The sequence below is a fragment of the Glycine soja genome, chromosome 6, assembly GCF_004193775.1.
Source record: "Glycine soja cultivar W05 chromosome 6, ASM419377v2, whole genome shotgun sequence".
Classification (NCBI taxonomy): Eukaryota; Viridiplantae; Streptophyta; class Magnoliopsida; order Fabales; family Fabaceae; genus Glycine; species Glycine soja.
In genome coordinates, this window is record NC_041007.1 from 13,473,288 (window position 1) to 13,492,719 (window position 19,432).

Genomic DNA, 19,432 nt, shown 5'->3' on the forward strand with positions numbered 1-19,432 from the left:
GTGTGATGCCACATATATCTTTGAAGGACCACAATGGACATGTACACTTTCTAATAGCACTTAAAAAAAACTGTTGTACTGGGGAAAAATGGGAAATTAATAATTAAAAAGCTATCCAAACCCAAAAAAAAAATGCAATATCAAAGAAATAATTGAATGGAGCCTTATGAATGGACTAAAGATCGTCTATGTGCTGAATACACATAAGACCACAGTGTTAATGCCGTAGCCAGTAGGGATTGTGGATCGAAATGTACAAAAAAACAAATTAAATTAGCAAAATCATCCCATATAGATTATGTTGCCTGCCAGCTCCCAACTTTTTTGGAGATTATATTGTCTGCACATAAATTTAATCATGACCAAAAGTGTTTGATGGAAGGCAAAATTGAAGGTGCTGTTATGGATGTGTTTGAGGACGAGCCTCAAGTTCCCGAATGTGTATAAAGTAATTACATGGACATCAATTGGGACTTGGGAAATAGTTGAATTAAATAATGGTAATGTGAAAATTTCTTTATGTACGTAGAAAATCAAACTTACTGGAGGTTCAAAACGAGAAAGAAAGAATCAAGAATGCAGCATCGCCTTTCCATTGCAAAAAAGGGAAAAATAGGAAAAGTTAATAAAATGGTATGTTGGACAAAGAACCTATAGATGACAAAAGAGAATTTAGGCTTAGTTAATGGGATTTGAAGTTCTGTTCTAGATATTCCACAAGTGGATGAAGTGTTGTTTGATCGAACAAACGAGATACTAGCATTAGAAAATAATTGGTTTGTGGTCCTGTTTGATGGACAACTAAATATGACCCTCAACATCAAGCTAGGACTATTCATGACAGCAACCGGATGAATGGATGATCCACACCTCAATTGTACGTGGAGTAGGGGACTGGGCCCTCACGTTCACCAAAGGATCCCATATTAACATTCTTAAAATTAAGCCAAGGATGTGCTTACTTTTTTGTGTATGTACCATGTGATATATATAATTAAAGTATTGACCTAAGAGTTTGATGTCTTCAATAGTATATTCTTAAAAGGTTTTTAACAAAACAAGTTATATAAATCTATGGTCAAATCTTTGCTCAGACGTGTGTTTAATAAAGTCTTGTGTTTCTTTTGGATCTAGATCTTCTTCCATTCATAATAATTGAAAAGTTTCCAATTAAAAGAAGATAGACAGTCAAATTAAATGTGCATTGAGATTAAATTGAAGGCTTACCCATAAACTCACCCTTTCACTTACATACTCTTAAACTCACTGTAGGATTAAAATGAATGATTGAGATCGATCAACTCATCAAAACTCACCGTATCATTTGCCTCATTCTTATTTCGTTTCTTTTCCCTTTTCACAAACAAATGCTGGCGGCAAAGTCGACCACCTTTTGAACCTTCACTTCCAGTGACTCAAGTATAGCATCCCTAACAACGAGATCTCAATTCTGTTATGGGGCTTTCGATTTTCCTCTTTTTCTCAGCAAATGAAAATGGGTCTGGGAGAACATCTATTTTTTGCTGCTATCCCTCGACACAGATGGGATTCAAAACGAAATGCAGAAAATATAATAGAATAACATGAACCAAATTATAATTTAACAGCAAGTTAAAAAAAATGTGTTGTGGAGGTTCCTTCCAACAGTTGGAAATTCAGATTTGCTATTGTCCAGTGTGATATCTTGTCATTTTTTCTGGCGACTTACAATGGAGAATAGGAGAAAGCAACAAAAAAATAGTGCTATGGAAAGACAAGTTAAAATAACATGGGATACGTGACAAAATCAAAATCACTTATATAATCCAAGGGTTCGGAAAATTTTAATTAAACCTCGGTTGATATCTCTTATTCTTCACCCAAAAAGAAGCACATATATAGCTGAATTGATATATAATTATTTTAATTTAATTAGTAGTCTTAACTTTGAGTTCGAATATGTAATTTTATTAAATATTTTTAAAAAAAATTGTTAATCCATAATAATCTCATAATGCTGGAACAAAATTATCTCAAAATTATTTCTTGTAAAAGATGAAATATTCTTTGTCTATACTAAACAAATATTTTTTTATAGAAGAAACTTGTGTCTATTATTTAGAAGAGCCTCGTGCGTATATATTTTCTCATTATTAAAATTTTTACAGTGTCATTTAATGTATCTTTGACTAATTTTCTCTTATTTTCTCCTCATTTTTCAACTAGATGTTGATGTAGAGGAAATTTATATGCATATAACTTTTTTGCTCTTTTTTTCTTCAAAGTTTCACAACACAGTTTTTTATTGAGCAAAGGTCTCCAGCCAATTAGAAGGACAACAAACCAATTTTTGGTTGAATTAAATTCCATGGATAGTTCTTTCGTAATCTCTTACGATCACGCTCATAGCATAGTTTGGTTAATTAGTGATAAGAAGGAATCAAGTTACATGAAGTAAGTTTAAAAGAATCATTTTTTTAATCTGATATTCAAACACAAGTTACTCGTTAAAATCATTCGATTAAAAGAAAATTGACGAGAAATAACACGAAATGATTTATTAAAAAGAAATCGAATTGGTGAAGTTCCAATGCTTCAATGGTATTCAACCTTTGTGTGCCGAGCATCATGGCATGAAACGCGATGAATTGGTGCGGGGCCTGCGGGCTATAAAAATATATATGCACCACAACAACTCGGTTAACGAATCTGTCAGGTCTAGTAATAGCTCAATGTTGACTGGAATATACTTTTTTATATATATATATATAAATACAACACGTTTTGTGTAATAGAAAGATTAAATAAGAGAATAGAAAACAAAATATATTGAATGATTAAAACTCCTAGGCAAATAAATCCACTAAAGTACCTTCGTTTTATTATTTTTTTATTTTTAACAAAGTACAGTAAGTTGTTAAATATACTTTGTAGGTTTCACTAAAGAAAGTAATTAAAAACGTTACTGGAAAAGACGAAATATCCCAAATTGACAAATTGTTTATATTTTTTATCCTGGGATTCGCCTTATTTTAAGCTGCACTGCGGTCCAAAATAGCTTACATTAATTAATTTCATAATTTAATTGTAAAATTTGTTTTCCTATTTCACATTCTCTTTTTTTTTTTAATTCAAGTAAAAAAGTGATTTTTATTGTTAAATTTTAAATATTGACAAGATTAGAAAGTTGATCAACATTTTTTTTAAATAAAAACTTTAAAATATTTAAAAATGATTAAAATTATGATTTTTAAAATGAGAAACACATTCTTTTATTATTATACTAAATATTCATTTAAATATTTGATGCAAAATATAATATTAATATAAGTTTTATATGAAAATAGTTTAAAATTTAAATTTTATTTTTTTATAATATATTATATTTTTATAATTTCATATATTATTTTTTAAAATATAATATATAAGATTAAATTTTATTTTTACATAAATTAGAATATGTATATTTATATAATTTTTTATTTTATATATTATATATATTTTAAAAGATAAATATAATACATAAATAAAAATAAAATTATATAAATATATGTATTCTTATTTATGTGAAAATAAAATTTAATTTTATACAATATATTTTAAAAATTAATATATGAGATTATAAAAATATAATAAATTAAAAAAATAAAATTTATATTTTAAACTATTTTTACATAAAACTTATATTAAAATTATATTTTTCATCAAATATTTAAATAAATATTTAAGTGGAGTGATAAAAAAAAGTATATTTATCATTTCAAGAACATAATTCTAATCATTGCTAAATAGGAGGCCTAATTTGATGAATCAATGTCTTACGTTGGGTTCCCAAGTGGCAGGAGGGGTCACGCATTATCACTGTGTAATGTGTATCCTATCCTATTATTTTCTCATCCCACTACGGTGTCTGCTCTTTTAATATTTGTGAGGCACAACGCGTTTCATCCTTAATTGCCCGCGACACATTATTGTTAGTACTTTTGGAATTTTCTTACTTTGTCTTCGACCTTACCGTACCTCCTTTCAACAAAGCAATTGACGAAAATATCTCATGTTACTTTTCACTTAATATTTGGTGTCTCATCAAGAGATCACATTTATAATCATCAAATGAAATTAAGGAGTACTACTAGTATTCTCACATTAATGCTTACCTTACCTTTCTTGAAATATAATAACCTTGCTTTCACAAACTGTATATTCTACAGAATATTAATTTTCAAACATAAATATAATTATTTTTCATTTTCAATTAAAAAAACACACTTGTGGACACACACAAGTCAAATTAACACATTCTTTTTCTCTTGATACTTTATTATGATTTCAAGTGGTTGCATTATTTGACTCACCACACCTATAGTGTATTGTTCATTTTGACACTCTTAAACTATCATTAGATTCTAGATATTCCATCAACCCATATTGGGGTGAATTGATAGATGTAAGTCTTTTCTTTTTATAAGCAAAATGATTTTATAACTGCTCGATTACAAACATAAAAATCCGGCTTACAAAACATTAACCACCAACCCATAGCAATAAATGCCCTATAGCAGTAATAGATGTAATAGAGAAATAGGAAAACAAATGAAATAAAAGTAAGATGGAAGAGACAATAGTTGTATGATTAATTTTTTTCCCAATCATTAGTATCAATTCTTAAATAATGCAATACTTATTTAATATAGTGAAATAATAAATTCTTTCTTATTTGTTAAAATTTATTAAAAGTTATGAGATTATAAGATTACGAGTCAACATCAGTTTTTTGTAATTGCAAACTTTTAAGTTTTTCTAATTTGTTATAATAAACCGTCTCTTCAAATTTCAAAAAAGTATATTTTTGGTACATAAAAGTGTCTTCGAAAAGCATATTTTTAAGTCTTCAAAAAATATATTAAATTGTCTTATTAACTAGCAACGATCATTACTTCGAATGAAACTATCGGATTCTTTTAAAGATTGAGTGGGAGAAAAATATAATTAAAAAAAGAAACACGTGATCAATTAATTTTTAAAAAAAAATTAATCACTAACAAAATTAATTAATAATTCCTATGTATCACTCAAAAAATTGTTATTATATTAACATTTCTGATAAAAAAAAACATTTGTTTTTGTCTCTATTAAGTCTTTCTGTTTCTTCCGTTTAATATTATTATAATCATAATCAAAATTACAAGAATATTAAAACACACAACTCCAAGTTGTTTACTGCATCTTTATCAAGAAAATGCAACATTGAAAAAGCCTTATCAAATAAAGTGTGTGTGCAGAGAGAGAACTGAAGAAGAAGAAGAAGAAGAAGGATCTTCGGTATCTCAGCCAGTACTTTCAATTTGCATAAGAATCTGCATCTGGGAAACCTCAGACACACACTCACAGTGACAAGAATAAGAAAATGGTAACAGAAGAGGTTGTTGGAGGAGATTCTGGAGATTCACATCACCACCACCGTAACTCTGACATAGAACTCATTGCCACTGCTGAAAGGGCACCTTTACCTCACAGTGGACCACTGAACAAAAGAAGAAGTTCCAAGTTGAGCAACGCTTCTTCTGCATCTGCTTCTGCTTCCATCTCTGCCCCAGAGGAACAACAAGATGAAGGAGACTACGTTGAGGTCACCATGGACATCCAAGGTGGCTCTGTGGCACTTCACAGCGTCAAAACCGTTAACAATGACCAAGGAGAAGACGAGAAACTCATTCTTCTCGGCAAAGGTATGGAGAAGAAAAGGTCCTTCGGTGCCTCCGTTGTGAGAAGTGCTTCCATTCGGATCCAACAAGTGTCTCAGGAGCTGAAGCGCTTGGCTTCCTTGTCGAAGCAAACTGCACCTGCTGCGAGAGTTCACTATGACAGGAACAAATCTGCGGCTTCTCATGCTCTCAAGGGACTCAAGTTTATCAGCATCAAGACTACTGATGCTGATGCTGGGTGGGTTGAGGTTGAAAGACAGTTCGATGCTCTCACTGCTTCCACCAATGGATACCTTCATCGCTCTCTCTTCGCCAAGTGCATAGGTAAAATTTGAGTTTTAGATCGCCGGTCGAGGAGAAATTATTACATGCTCCGAGACTATCCTAGTGATCACGAATAATCTTCATGTGACAGGTAATGAGTTTAATTTCAACTCAATTACCTGTCACATGAAGATTAGTAGTGATCACCAGACTGTTGTGGTCACAGATATTCTCCACGTGACGCATAACTGAGTTTTATTGATTCTTGCTCGTAAATTGAGCAGAATTCAGTTGTCTGTCACATGGAGATTAGCAATGAAAATGGACGCGTGGTGGTTCTGAATCATGTAATAATTTCTCGTGTTTTTTTCACCTTTTTAGCTTCAAATGTTTGTTGGTGTATGGAGTGGTTTTTGAGATGTGTTTGGTTTTAATTGTAGGGATGAACAAGGAATCAGAGGCCTTTGCAGGGGAGCTTTTTGATGCGCTTTCTAGGAGGAGGGGAATTCAAGGGGATTCCATTAACAAGGCCCAGTTGAAGGACTTCTGGGACCAGGTTTCTGACCAGAGTTTCGATTCTAGGCTCAGAACATTCTTTGACATGTAAGGCTTTGGTTTTTAATTCTGTTCAAAAAGTAAAACCGAAAAGGTCTCTTGTTTGGTTTTCAGTTAGGTCTGATTGTAAACTGAGTTTTGTTTTAATTTCCCCTTAAAACTCAGTTTGAAATAAAAGAAGAGAGAAGGTTGTTTTTGGGATCTTAATTTGTAAAATGAAGTTCATTAAAAATAGTTTGCAAACTTTAATCCAAACATACATTAATGCTTTGCTTTTTAAAGTGTAAATGAAAAAAGAGTGTGTTGAATATGTTACCAAGTTTAATTTGGAATGCAGGGTTGATAAAGATGCAGATGGAAGAATCACGGAGGAAGAAATTAAAGAGGTATGGCATCACAAATTCACCACTAAGGAATTAAAATGTTGGTACTTTTTAGTCTCATCGACTCAGAATTAGTAAAGTAGTTTTGTGGGAAACTTCTTTCTGGTTTGCATTCTGTTCCCACTGGAATAGGATTTTCCTTGATTGTGTGACCAAATTTATTTTCAGATTATCTGCCTTAGCGCCACTACCAACAAACTTGCAAACATACAGAAGCAGGCAGAGGAATATGCGGCTTTGATCATGGAAGAACTAGACCCTGAAGACACAGGATTTATCATGGTAATTAGTAATTGGATAAGCCTATTAGTCTTAAGATAGGAATCAAAATGTTTCACTATTATAGATTCTCATCTTAGCCACATTTCTTTGGCCATTTGGTGATTATTAATGTGAAAACAGGTAAACGATCTAGAGATGCTCTTGTTGCATGGACCAACCCATTCTACTAGAGGAGATAGCAAGTACCTGAGTCAAATGCTAAGCTTAAAGCTTAAGCCTATAGATGAAGACAATCCTATTAAGAGGTGGTACAAAAGCACCAAGTACTTCCTGCAGGATAATTGGCAGAGAACTTGGGTATTGCTACTGTGGATTGGCGTGATGTTAGGTCTATTTGCCTACAAATTTGTGCAGTATAGAAGACAACCTGCATATGAGGTGATGGGCCATTGTGTATGCATGGCCAAAGGTGCAGCCGAAACACTTAAATTGAACATGGCTATTATCTTGCTACCGGTTTGCCGAAACACCATCACTTGGCTAAGGAATAAGACCAAGCTTGGCATTATGGTTCCTTTTGATGACAACCTCAATTTCCACAAGGTAATAATGTTTACTGCTGGTTGTTCATTTGAGAATTGAGTGTGACTAAAAAGGAACATATGTATCTACTTTGTTCAAATGTTTGTTGAGACTTAGTAGCTTTCATAAGTCAATAAGGTAATGAAAGTTGAAGTAGTAAGCACATAATGAGAATATTTTTTGCAGTGTATAGCTGTGGCAGTAACAATTGGAGTTGGTATACATGGCATCTACCATCTTGCTTGTGACTTTCCTCGCCTTCTTGATGCAAGTAGTGAAAAGTACAAGCTCATGGAACCTTTTTTCGGAGATCAACCATCAAGTTATTGGTTTTTTGTCAAATCATGGGAAGGAGTAACAGGGATTATCATGGTTGTTCTAATGGCAATAGCCTTCACTTTAGCCACCCCTTGGTTCAGGAGAGGCAGGGTCAAGCTACCCAAACCCCTCGACAATCTCACCGGCTTCAACGCCTTCTGGTACTCACATCATCTCTTTGTCATTGTCTATACACTGCTCATTGTGCACGGAATCAAACTTTACTTGACCAAGGAATGGTACAAGAAAACGGTTAGCACCTTCCTTCAGTTCTTTTCTTTATAGACATTTTACATCTGTAAGTACGACTTTTTAAGTAGTTATTATAAAAACTAATAACCTTATTATACATGACCGTATACAATTGAACGATAGTTTAAAAACCCTTTTCATTGTTAGTGTCTTCTGATTAATACTGTGGGAACTTGTTATATGTGTTTTGTAGACCTGGATGTATTTGGCTATTCCCATCATCATTTACGTATCAGAAAGATTGACTAGAGCACTCAGATCAAGCATCAAGCCTGTGAGAATATTAAAGGTGAGCCTCGAATAATTTAATCACTCATTATATGAAATAAATGTATGGTTCCATAATTCCATTGAATAAATTTTTGGCTAATCTATAAAGTATAGGATACATAAAAAGATTCTCGAAAGGTATGTCTCACCACATTTTCACTGCACAATTTGAAGGTGGCTGTTTATCCTGGAAATGTGTTGTCTCTGCACATGTCAAAGCCCCAAGGATTTAGATACAAGAGTGGACAATACATGTTTCTCAATTGTGCTGCTGTGTCTCCATTTGAATGGTATGAATTTGAAGATAGTTCAATATCTATTGTCTTTTATATTTAATTTTGCATCTAAATACCACCCTCAAGGTGCTTGTACCCCCACTATTTTTCGTCTTATTATTTCCCAATATCTAAGTTCTTCTTAGTTAAATATTGTTTATGATTTCACAGGCATCCATTTTCTATAACCTCCGCCCCTGGTGATGACTACCTTAGCGTTCATATCAGAACACTTGGTGATTGGACCCGGAGTCTCAAAGTCAAGTTCTCAGAGGTGAATTCAGGTTAACTTTTGTTGGATATTATGGTTTGGATAATACTAATTTACATAGCAAAACTCACAAATCCTTACATTATTACATCTGTTTATCTGTGGGTGCAATATCACATAAATTTTATTTTTTTCATTGTTATTTTAATTTATTGGCCATTCTACGTGCAATCTCATTTTCATTCAAATCTGTGATCTCTTTTTCTGATTAACTTTTATTTGATGAATCTTTTTTTGATCAGCTACTTTGTTACTTTTTGTTTCATTCAGTGTTGCCAGCCACCTGACAACGGGAAGAGTGGACTTCTAAGAGCTGAATACTTGCAAGGAGATAGAAGTCCGAGGTAATTAAGCCACATTTAAAATGGAAAATATCACATTTTAAATGAAAAATATTATTCTTTTCACAAGATTTTTTTATAGTTTTATTTTATTTGTCACATCATTTATTTTTTTTTTCTTATCTATCTCTATTATTATAAAAAAAAAGTATTATGAAAATAACTTTACTCAAAAAAAAATTAAAAAATGTGATGGTATTGGCATGCCAAAAACGGAACACAAACGCCAACTGTATCATGTGATTGAATAATTTACCAGAGATATATGAGTAGGAATTGAACTTAGGTATCAAAGAAATTTACAATAATTTGTATACATTTAAACCTTCTTGATTATGAGTATGATATGAAAAACAACTCACATAATTTACATAATTTAGATGGGTTTGTTTCAATTTAAAAAAGAATGCTTTAGATATTTTTATTTGTTCAATATTGTTTTTAACTTTTAAATTATGAAGAATAATAAAATAGCTTCTTTAGAAATTTTTACTAGTTAAATATATTTAATTATTATAAATTATTTAGACTTATTTTTTAATTTATAATGTATTTTCAACAAAATAAGTATACCCTTTATCATTATATTTTTTTCTCTTATTTTTCTAGTTAAATAAAAATCAATCGTTTACAATAAACCAAAACTATGTAAAGAAAAGGCATGGCTGAGGATGGCACACTATCCAGTTGGGTTAGACTTAGAAACTCATTCACCAAAAACATTAGGCATCAAATTAAACAAAACTTGTTTTGTTGTCGTTATTTAGTTTGGGGGTTAATAAACAATAATTGTTTGCCGACATTCCCGATGCCACCTTCTCACGAGCTTAGACTTTTTATCGTCCTAGTGGCCAAAGTAAATGGTTGCTTTTATTTCGATTTAGGACTTAGAGAAAATTACTATTATTAAAAAAAAAAAAGGTGATAAGGATGTTTGTTGAAAATGCTTGTTTATTGTCTGATAAGCGTGGTAGGTAATCAGCCAAAACATCTTTACTAATTTTGAATTCACGTAAGTCTTAACTAAATGCGTAACCCAAACGCTTTAAAAAGTTCTGAATCAGACTTGTAAATTGTCATTTTCTCCTTATGCCATCGTGTGAAGTATATTCTTACAACTTATCTTCAATTGTGTATATAGTGACAGGCAAATGATAGTACTTTATTTTATATATACAAGTTTTATTACTTAATTTTTCTTTTTATCAGCAACGGTTAATTTATTACTTTTTGTTAAAAATATAAGTGAAAGCGTGAGAGATTTGAATTCACAGCCTCTTTCTAATTCCTACTCTTAAATCTTGTTATTTTCAATCATTAAACTAATCTTATATCTCATAAGTTTTATTGTTTAGCGACGAACAAGTAATTTTCAATTTTCATTATATTATCATGTAGTGCTCTCCCAAAAGTTCTAATTGATGGTCCTTACGGAGCACCAGCCCAAGACTACAAGCAATACGAGGTGGTTTTGCTAGTGGGGCTAGGAATTGGAGCCACCCCAATGATTAGCATACTGAAGGACATAGTAAATAACATGAAGGCCATGGAAGAGGAAGAGGGGAGCAACATAGAAGAGGGAGGAGCAAGTAGTGGGTTTGGTAATAAATCCCCAAGAGGGTCGTCCCCACACAAGAAAAGTGGCTCGAGCAACTTCAACACTAGGAGGGCCTACTTCTATTGGGTGACAAGGGAGCAAGGTTCCTTTGACTGGTTCAAAGGGGTGATGAATGAGGTGGCTGAAGAGGATCATAGGGGAGTGATTGAGCTCCACAACTATTGCACTAGTGTGTATGAAGAGGGTGATGCTCGCTCAGCTCTTATTGCTATGTTGCAATCTTTAAACCATGCTAAGAATGGCGTGGATATTGTCTCTGGCACGCGTGTAAAGTCCCACTTTGCTAAACCCAATTGGCGCGCTGTCTACAAGCGCATTGCGGTTAGTCATCCACGATCTCGTGTTGGTCAGTTTCCCACTCTTTAAGCAACATTCCTTTACTACTTCTCTTGTTTTTAGTCACATATTAAAAGATAAATAAAAGTTGGTCCAGTGTATTGGATAAAGATCCAATTCATATCTCATAAAAATATAGGTTTGATTCTCACTGTTCATATAATAAAATGATAAATTTTATTGGTGAACGATCAGTATATATCTCTATAAATGTTTAATGAACCTTAAGGCATGTTTGGACCCTATGAATTCGGAATCCAAATCATCTAAATGTTTTTTATCCAAAAAAAAAATATAAAATTAATACTACCTTTTTTCTGACATGTCTACTTGTGCTTATGTGGTTTTAACTTTTTTTTAAAGTTTTGTCTCCGTGGAGGAGCTTTCACAACATAAAAATAAAGTGAAGCTTTCCAAAGATTTGAATGGATGGATATCATCTAGGTAGAGGAGAAAATAATGTGGGTCTGACTCGGACCACGTGTACATAATCTGGATAATCACCACATTATACACAATTATATATTTCAATTTACGGGAAAGAGGAGATAAAGTTTGAAAATGTGACATATAGATATTGTTTTAGATGATCAAAACCATACAATGATTTCTAGCTTAAGATGGAGATTCAAATTATTCTTGTGGTTGATGTGTGGCTGTTAATGTAATAATGCAGGGGTATTTTACTGTGGACCACCAGCGCTAACCAAACAGCTTGGTCAGTTAGCTTCGGATTTCTCTCACAACACAAACACCAAATATGATTTCCACAAAGAAAATTTCTAATAAGGATGGACACTGTCGAGGGCAAGACGGTCTTCCACTTTATATCCCACCATGTCCTTGTTGATAATAATTGTAGGAATAATAATTACGGATTTGTATAATTGCGAAAGTGAATCACGAGATGTGCGAGTAGTGACTAGTAAGTAGCAGAAGATTGCATGCATAAACATTTCGTGGAGGGGAATGATTTTTCCAACCGGAAATAAGTAGCAGCACTTACATTACATGATGAACTCACCGGGTGCATAATGAACTCTAAAGTGTTGAAATTGTTTAAATATTAATCGATCGATGTCTGAAAATGATGACCTATAACCATTTTGCATTGACAAAAATGATAAGTTTGGCCATTTTAGAAAGTTATTTTAAAAAGAGAAGAAAATGTCTGTTCAAAGAACTTTCACACTTGCCACCAACCAATTTTTGTCGTGTAACTTTTATTGTTTTAATCAAATTAAATAAAAATAATTGAAAAAAAGAAAACAAATGACAACAATTGAAGAATGAACTCCATTATGCCATCAGACATCATGCATGCTCCATCTACTGCTCCTCCCTCTCAAAACCTCACCAACATTACTCCTTGTCGTTAATTTCCTACTTTTTGTACCACTGATTAACAACCTTTCTTAAAGTTGCTAGGTAATAACAGTGCCATGCATGGTGTTAAATTAATAATTTATAGTTTTTTATATTATTATTTTTTTTACAATATATTTATTAATTATTTTTTAAAAAATTTATATATGTTAGTACATATGTACAAAATATATTATAATTATGAATATTCATATATATATATATATATATATATATATATATATATATAGTTAAATAGTTTTGCATTACAAGTGTTATATTGATTATTTTTTCTTTACAAAATAATGCACGTGAGATTGCGCGGATAACAATGTGCAAGTTATAGTCACTCATCGTATGAATGTTTCTACTGACTCTAGAAACAATGGCTTCCTACTATCACACTTTGTTATCCATGTCACAGGTTTGTTTCAGCCACAAAAACCAAACATCTTGAGAATGCCTAATGGGATTACAGTCTTACCTAATCATTTTCTAGTAGTACATGCCCTAAGCAGCTTTAGCAACATGTATTGTCCTTAAGCCTTAAGAAACTTTGGTAACATATGTAAACATGCTTCAATCAACCAAAAAAAAAATTCCATCAACAAAAGCTGCTCGATATTGTGACATGCATCAGGAATATTTGTAAGATAATTGTGTTCTTTTAGTTTCACGGATTTTTTCAAAAAAGGAAATTTCATAGGAGAGGGGAGAGGGGATCGAAAGACGGTCAACAATCAATGTTGTCAACTTAAGTTTGTGTAAATGATCCAACCAATGAAAAACACATATAGTATATTATTATATTTTGGTATATAAAAATACATGTAATTATTTTATTATATCCTTACCACTAATTGGATCCAGGTCTATAATTTGATTTTCATTTTAAGAAAAAATTTAAACATGCTTTTACATTCTTATATTTGTTTTACACAATGCAATGTGACTGGCCCATAAATTTAGATTGGTGTTGAATGAGTTTCAAATAATGGGTAAACAAACACATCTTAAATCATTTTATTTTCTTATTAAGTTTTATCTAATAATTAAATTGGGTGTATATTAAAAGTGGGGAGTGGGAAGAGAAAAAAAAAGAGAGAGAGAGGAAGAATAGCATGGGCATCTAGCCCAACAGGTATCTTGATCCAATACCATCATTGGGCTTGACAAGCCTTTATCAGCTGCTCAACACTCGAAACCTATAATGGAATTTTTCTTTCAAATCGAGTCATGCCTCATGGTCAACGTATACCACTTCTTCAGAGTCAAGTCCAACGTTCCATAACTTTTATTAGGATAAAATCTACGTATTATAAGTTGTTGCATCTAATCTTATCGTTATTCTGTTTAATGTTAAATGTGCACAAGATTTATATATAATAAACCGAATAAAACCTCCCCTTCCCTCCTCTCAAAAACTGAATTAAAAAAAAAACAAATTATAGGTTTTTCTACGTAGCCTTTGGCAATATAATTCAACTCCCCCGGCTCTAGATTACTCCAAATAGTTTAAATTGTAGCAATGAAAGTCATTTGTATATTTGTAATAATAAATAACTATCTTCATTTTAATTAGATCATGGATGGATTTTCAGTTCTGGCTTCCTGATAGTGATGCGGTTATACTTAACTTTGACGTTGCCTTCCTTTAGATTGGGTTCCTTTGGAAGAAAATGTCTCACATTGACATCACCCTTTGGTTCTATTTATAAAAGCAATCAATGAATCATTTAGCTTGGAATATATCCAATTCAAATAAAATTTGGTCAACCTTTTGATTTTGCTGCAAATCGTGAACTTATCATCCGAGCCCCAGGCTTATCTTAAAAGAAGGAAAGTGTAATATATATATATATATATTAATTAATGATTAGATAAAATTGTAAAAAGTAAAAGTATAAATTATAGTAATAAAATAATGTTATCATAAACTTTGAAAACGACGCATAAATGATAATAACATTTTTTTCAAAATTCCAACAACTAAAAAAAACTGACGGTGTATATAAAAGATATTTCATTTATAAATTATCGTGAGTCCGTGACTTAAATGAGGACAGTGAATGCAAGCAACCTACCACCAGAGCTAAAAAAAATATGAGAAAAGTCAGATCTTACGCGCAGAGACTATACATTAAACAAATACTAATAATTTTTTTTTCTTACAAAGCTCTTGAAAAATGTATTTTTTTTCCTTTTAAAAAATTAAACTTGACAATTCATACCCCTAAACAAAGCAAAGAGCTTTCAAAGACTCAAGGATGAACCAAAGAATCTTGACGCCAAAAAAAAAGCACAATATATACTACCTTTCATTGTACAAAACTAACCAAGCAAAGCCACGGAACAAATCAAGAATCACAACATCATTTGAATCAAGGCCACAACATTGTGCAACATCATATATATGACATGGGAAAACTAATATCATAGGATATATATAAATTGACATATATATACCTTAAACACCAGTGATACATGAAAACATTCTTTGACTCCTAAACCTAACGAGTTTGTTCGAAGAGGGAGCATCAACACCTGTTCTCATCTGAGAAGATTGGAACCCATAATCGAAATGATCACCAACAGAGTTATATCTCCTGTGACCAATTTTGTGACTTTCATTATGGTGGTGGTGAAACACTTTCTGGGCATGTGTCTGGTTCTGAAGGACATGTTCCTGAGTTTGAGGGTACATCTCGGCCATGCTGATGTTGTACCCTAGAGAAGTTCCTGATGAAAGACACTCGTATTGCCTTCGTGTTTTGTTTCTCTTGATTGCTTTATAAACAAGAGGCAGAAGACCCTCCATATCTATGAACACTTTGGCTTAATTATTATGCTACTAATTATTATTTTCTTCAACCCTTTGAGGAAATGGTAATGAGAGGGAACAAAGATATATATAAAGAAAATGTTATGAGATTCCTGTTGGAGGCTTTTAATTAGGAACCGCGAAGTTGCCGCGGTAGGTGGGTTTCCTCTTTTTTAATTAATTATTCTGTCTATTACGAACAAATATTTATTGGCATGTCAACATGGTTTTTGACTTTGACAAGCAAAACAGGTGGTGGTAGGCTTCTGATTAGTGAGTGATTGAAGTTTTGCTTCTACAAAAACAATTTACTAATTAGTAATTGGTCATGTGCATAAATGATTTTTAATGATTAATGTTATAAAATTCTTAGATCTTGTAAGCGAAAAATAATTTTAAAGTAATATATACATATATATAATTTTTAGTATAGAGTATAAAATATAATTATGCACGTTGAAGACAACTTTGTTAAGTCAACTAACATTATTATGAATAATATATAAAACCTTTTCTCCAAATTTTTAATGTAATTGTATAATTAAAACTTAAATTTAAAATTATAGGTTGAGTTAGAATAAATGCACCCTGGTTGATTTTATTTTAATATATTTTATTTAATTGTAAAAAATATTTTTATTTAACAATATAAAATAATTTGTTTGGATTATTTAAGATGTTTTTCAGTTTTCACGGAGAGAAGGAGATTATTCAAGATGATGAAAGGCTTGCGGGTTGAAACTGGCCAGTAAAAATTACTCAACTTGAAAGGAAGCATGATTATCATAATCATAATGCTCAAAACAAAGACTTTTTCGTAATTGGTCCTTTTCGGTGTAGACTGTAGAGCACAATTTAATATCATAATCAATTTTTCCACCTTATCCTAAACATTGAATAAACCCATACATAAACATCTTTTATTCAATAAAATTGTTGTTAAGAAAAGATAAACATTTCCACACCCCCAAAAGGAGTTTGCCCTAGCTAACAACCTTTCTTAGCTTATCTTATTTTACCGGTAAAAAGAAAAAAGAAAAACTTATCTTATTCAATAATTTTTAGATTTAACCTGTGCAAGTAAATATCACTTGTTGGGCTTCTTCAACCTTCTTGTATTTATTTTTTAAAATAAATCATCACACCTGGCCTTAATTTTTGAACAGAAATAAAACGAAATTAATTTGATCTCTTAAAAAGGTGATACTATTTTAATTTATAAAAAATGTGAGTATTGAGTACCATCTATTTTGTCTTTTAAAAAATTGATATTAAATTAGTTTTTCTATAATAAAAGTTAACATCAATTCAGGATTTCGGGTTCTTAATTAGTATATGAATTTAACATTAGTTTAGTCACATAATACTTGTGTCTCAATCGTGTAGTTTGCGTATACAATAATAATTGTACTATTATTTTTTTAATTAATAACCATTTTCTTTCTGAACGGCCTTTAATCAATAACCCTTAATCTTATTGATTAAAAAAGAATATAAGATGATTTTTACATTGTTTCATAGGGAAGAAAATGAAAATAAATTAAGACATAAATTTTTCTTTCCTCTTATTTGTTTTTTTTGTCAGCAATAATAATATCATTAATGTGCACAAGAAGTGCTTAAGGAATACACAATCAAAGTTCCCCCTCAAACATTGCATCATAATTCTCGTCCCCAGTATTACCAATCCAACCCATGAATGTATTAACATAATGTACTGAATCTTAAATAATGGAAATCCTTCTCATAAGCTTTTAACCAAGACCACACCAACACCAGAATTTTATGGGTAGTCCCTTCTGGAGATGAGTTCGTGTCTTTGTTGCCATATAGTCCAAGAGTTCGTTTCTTTTCTCTTATTTGGTAGTATATAACATAAAATAAAATAAAAATGTGTATATAAAGTAATATAAATATTTTTTTATAAGGAATAAAGTATATAAGAACTAAGATAGTTTGATATTTTAATCACACCAAATCATTTTTCGTCCGTCTTTCCATCCAAAATATGAAAAGACGAATTGAAAAAATGTTGGGTCTCATTTATCTTTTTATGTTTGTTTCCTTCTTGAACTAATACCAAACAATTGAAGAATTTAATTGTGTGCTCTTTTCATAATCTTTCCGTTCCATTTCCATCATTCCAATATTAGGTTGAGCTTGACTCAAGACTTAATCTGAAACACTATTATTTTAATTTTTCTCCTTCACGAGGTGGACAAGAAACTTTATTTTTGGAGCAATATATTATAGACCACATATAAAATGAATTTATATATATAAAAAAAGTACCCCTTATGAGGATTAAGGACCAGTAATGGGCTAATTATAGTCAAATACCATGATTGCAACGGAGGTAAAAGTAAAAGCACTTATACTTATTTTTAATTTATATACTTCACCCATATCCTTATCCAGAGTGGAAGCTACTTAAGAAGTTATTATGCAGCAAATTGACTTGTATGCACCAACTCTTGAGATGACAAGTTCAAGAAGCCTAACAGCTAGCGCAGCAGAAAATACCAACACCCTATGGGCGTTATGGTTGACGGTATATTATATTCGTGTCTCTCCTTTTCGTCGAACGGACCAAACTTCTTAAAAAACGCATTAACAACAATCAAGTTCCTTGTATGGATTCCTAATCCCTTGCATATATAGTATTTTTTGTTTCAACCAGCATAATATAATTAAGACTTTTGGGTTTTTTTGACCCGGAGATGTAAGTCCTTAATAATCTGATTACTTTCTTTATTTCCTAAAAAAAACTCAGATTGGAAAGGATCTTGTCTATTTACTCATCACCACTGAGCATTCAAAATAATAAAAACAGCAGTCAATATTAACCAAAAGCGATCCCATAAAATTAATATTGAGAACTAGAACCAATATATATATATATATATATATATATATATATATATATATATATATATAATCTCGCTTCATGTGATACCCAAGATATACTACATAGAACTCGAGCCAACATCTATAGCATAGGATCAAGTTAACCAAATATGAATTTACTTTTTTATCCTGTAACATATATATGTTTCTTAAAATCAGAAGGATGCACCATTCATTGTAAGTATTTTTATTTCTTGGGCAAGTAGTATACATGTGATCTCTGACTAGGATTTTCTACTAGGTTCCAGTAGCGCCTTGTAAGGCAAATTAGGTATCAGCCTAAAATCAAAAAAAAAAAAAAATTTAGGCCCCTAAAATTTTTTATTACTAACTATTAACAAATTTTAACTTATTAAAATAAAATAATTTAGAATCTCTCTCTTTTCTAAAAATTAGTCAATCAATATCATCTTTTTAAAAATTAATCAATATCACAATTAATGTCATTTAAAATATTTTATTTATCCAAAAAAGTAAATTTCTATCAACTTTCCTTTAACTCATCTCAATTCTCTAACTAACGTATTTCACTCTCCAAACTTCATTCTTCACGTTTTTTCATCTCCTCATCTTGTGTTCATAAAAAAAATCTATTATTCTCCTTCTCTTGAATGAATCCTATTGTCTATTGATCAAACTTTGTCTCCGCAGTTCAATCTCTTTGGATTTGACATCGTCTGGATTCTGAACGCCTATAAACCGCATACATCCCGGCGTCCCGCGTACGGAGCCTTTCATCTCCATCCCGGTGGATTGGTGGAACGATTCATTTCACGGGCATGACTCTGGGTACAGCAATACAACACGTATCACGTAACACCCTTGCGCCTGACACAACATCTAAACAATAAAATCTGTGTCTGTTTCCAATTTTAGGTTCTATCGTTCTGTTCATCGATCATCATTTTCTATATTTATTTTAGAGTTTAGTTTATTTAGATTTCTTTAATATTTAGTTAATTTTTTTA

At 31.6% G+C, this 19,432-nt stretch overlaps 2 protein-coding genes across 3 annotated transcripts; one reads left to right on the forward strand and one right to left on the reverse strand.

Moving 5' to 3' along the window:
• Positions 1-5,191: 5,191 nt before the first annotated feature.
• On the forward strand, positions 5,192-12,472 carry LOC114415978 (respiratory burst oxidase homolog protein C-like). Of its 2 annotated transcripts, XM_028380846.1 has the most exons (12): positions 5,194-6,008; positions 6,389-6,551; positions 6,841-6,889; positions 7,055-7,168; positions 7,289-7,711; positions 7,877-8,260; positions 8,454-8,549; positions 8,705-8,820; positions 8,977-9,079; positions 9,347-9,420; positions 10,816-11,381; positions 12,048-12,472. In XM_028380846.1, the coding sequence occupies exons 1-12, from the start codon at positions 5,387-5,389 to the stop codon at positions 12,155-12,157; spliced, it is 2,820 nt and encodes a 939-aa protein (XP_028236647.1). In that variant the 5' UTR covers positions 5,194-5,386; the 3' UTR covers positions 12,158-12,472. The 2 variants fall into 2 exon arrangements, 1 of the variants encoding a protein (XP_028236647.1); XR_003667422.1 differs by lacking the exon at positions 12,048-12,472 and having other exon boundaries at positions 5,192-6,008; positions 8,977-9,089; positions 10,816-10,953.
• A 2,443-nt stretch (positions 12,473-14,915) lies between these two features.
• On the reverse strand, positions 14,916-15,636 carry LOC114415980. Its single transcript, XM_028380848.1, has one exon. It carries the CDS (start codon positions 15,552-15,554, stop codon positions 15,204-15,206), a length of 351 nt encoding a protein of 116 aa, XP_028236649.1. The 5' UTR covers positions 15,555-15,636; the 3' UTR covers positions 14,916-15,203.
• Positions 15,637-19,432: the final 3,796 nt, after the last annotated feature.

Coding starts and splice junctions, on each gene's coding strand:
- LOC114415980 (XM_028380848.1), bottom strand. CDS start 15,554: ATGGAGGGTCTTCTGCCTCTTGTTTATAAAGCAATCAAGAGAAACAAA.
- LOC114415978 (XM_028380846.1), top strand. CDS start 5,387: ATGGTAACAGAAGAGGTTGTTGGAGGAGATTCTGGAGATTCACATCAC. Junction 6,552..6,840: donor CTCAGAACATTCTTTGACAT/GTAAGGCTTTGG, acceptor TTTGGAATGCAG/GGTTGATAAAGATGCAGATG. Junction 8,261..8,453: donor AGGAATGGTACAAGAAAACG/GTTAGCACCTTC, acceptor TGTGTTTTGTAG/ACCTGGATGTATTTGGCTAT.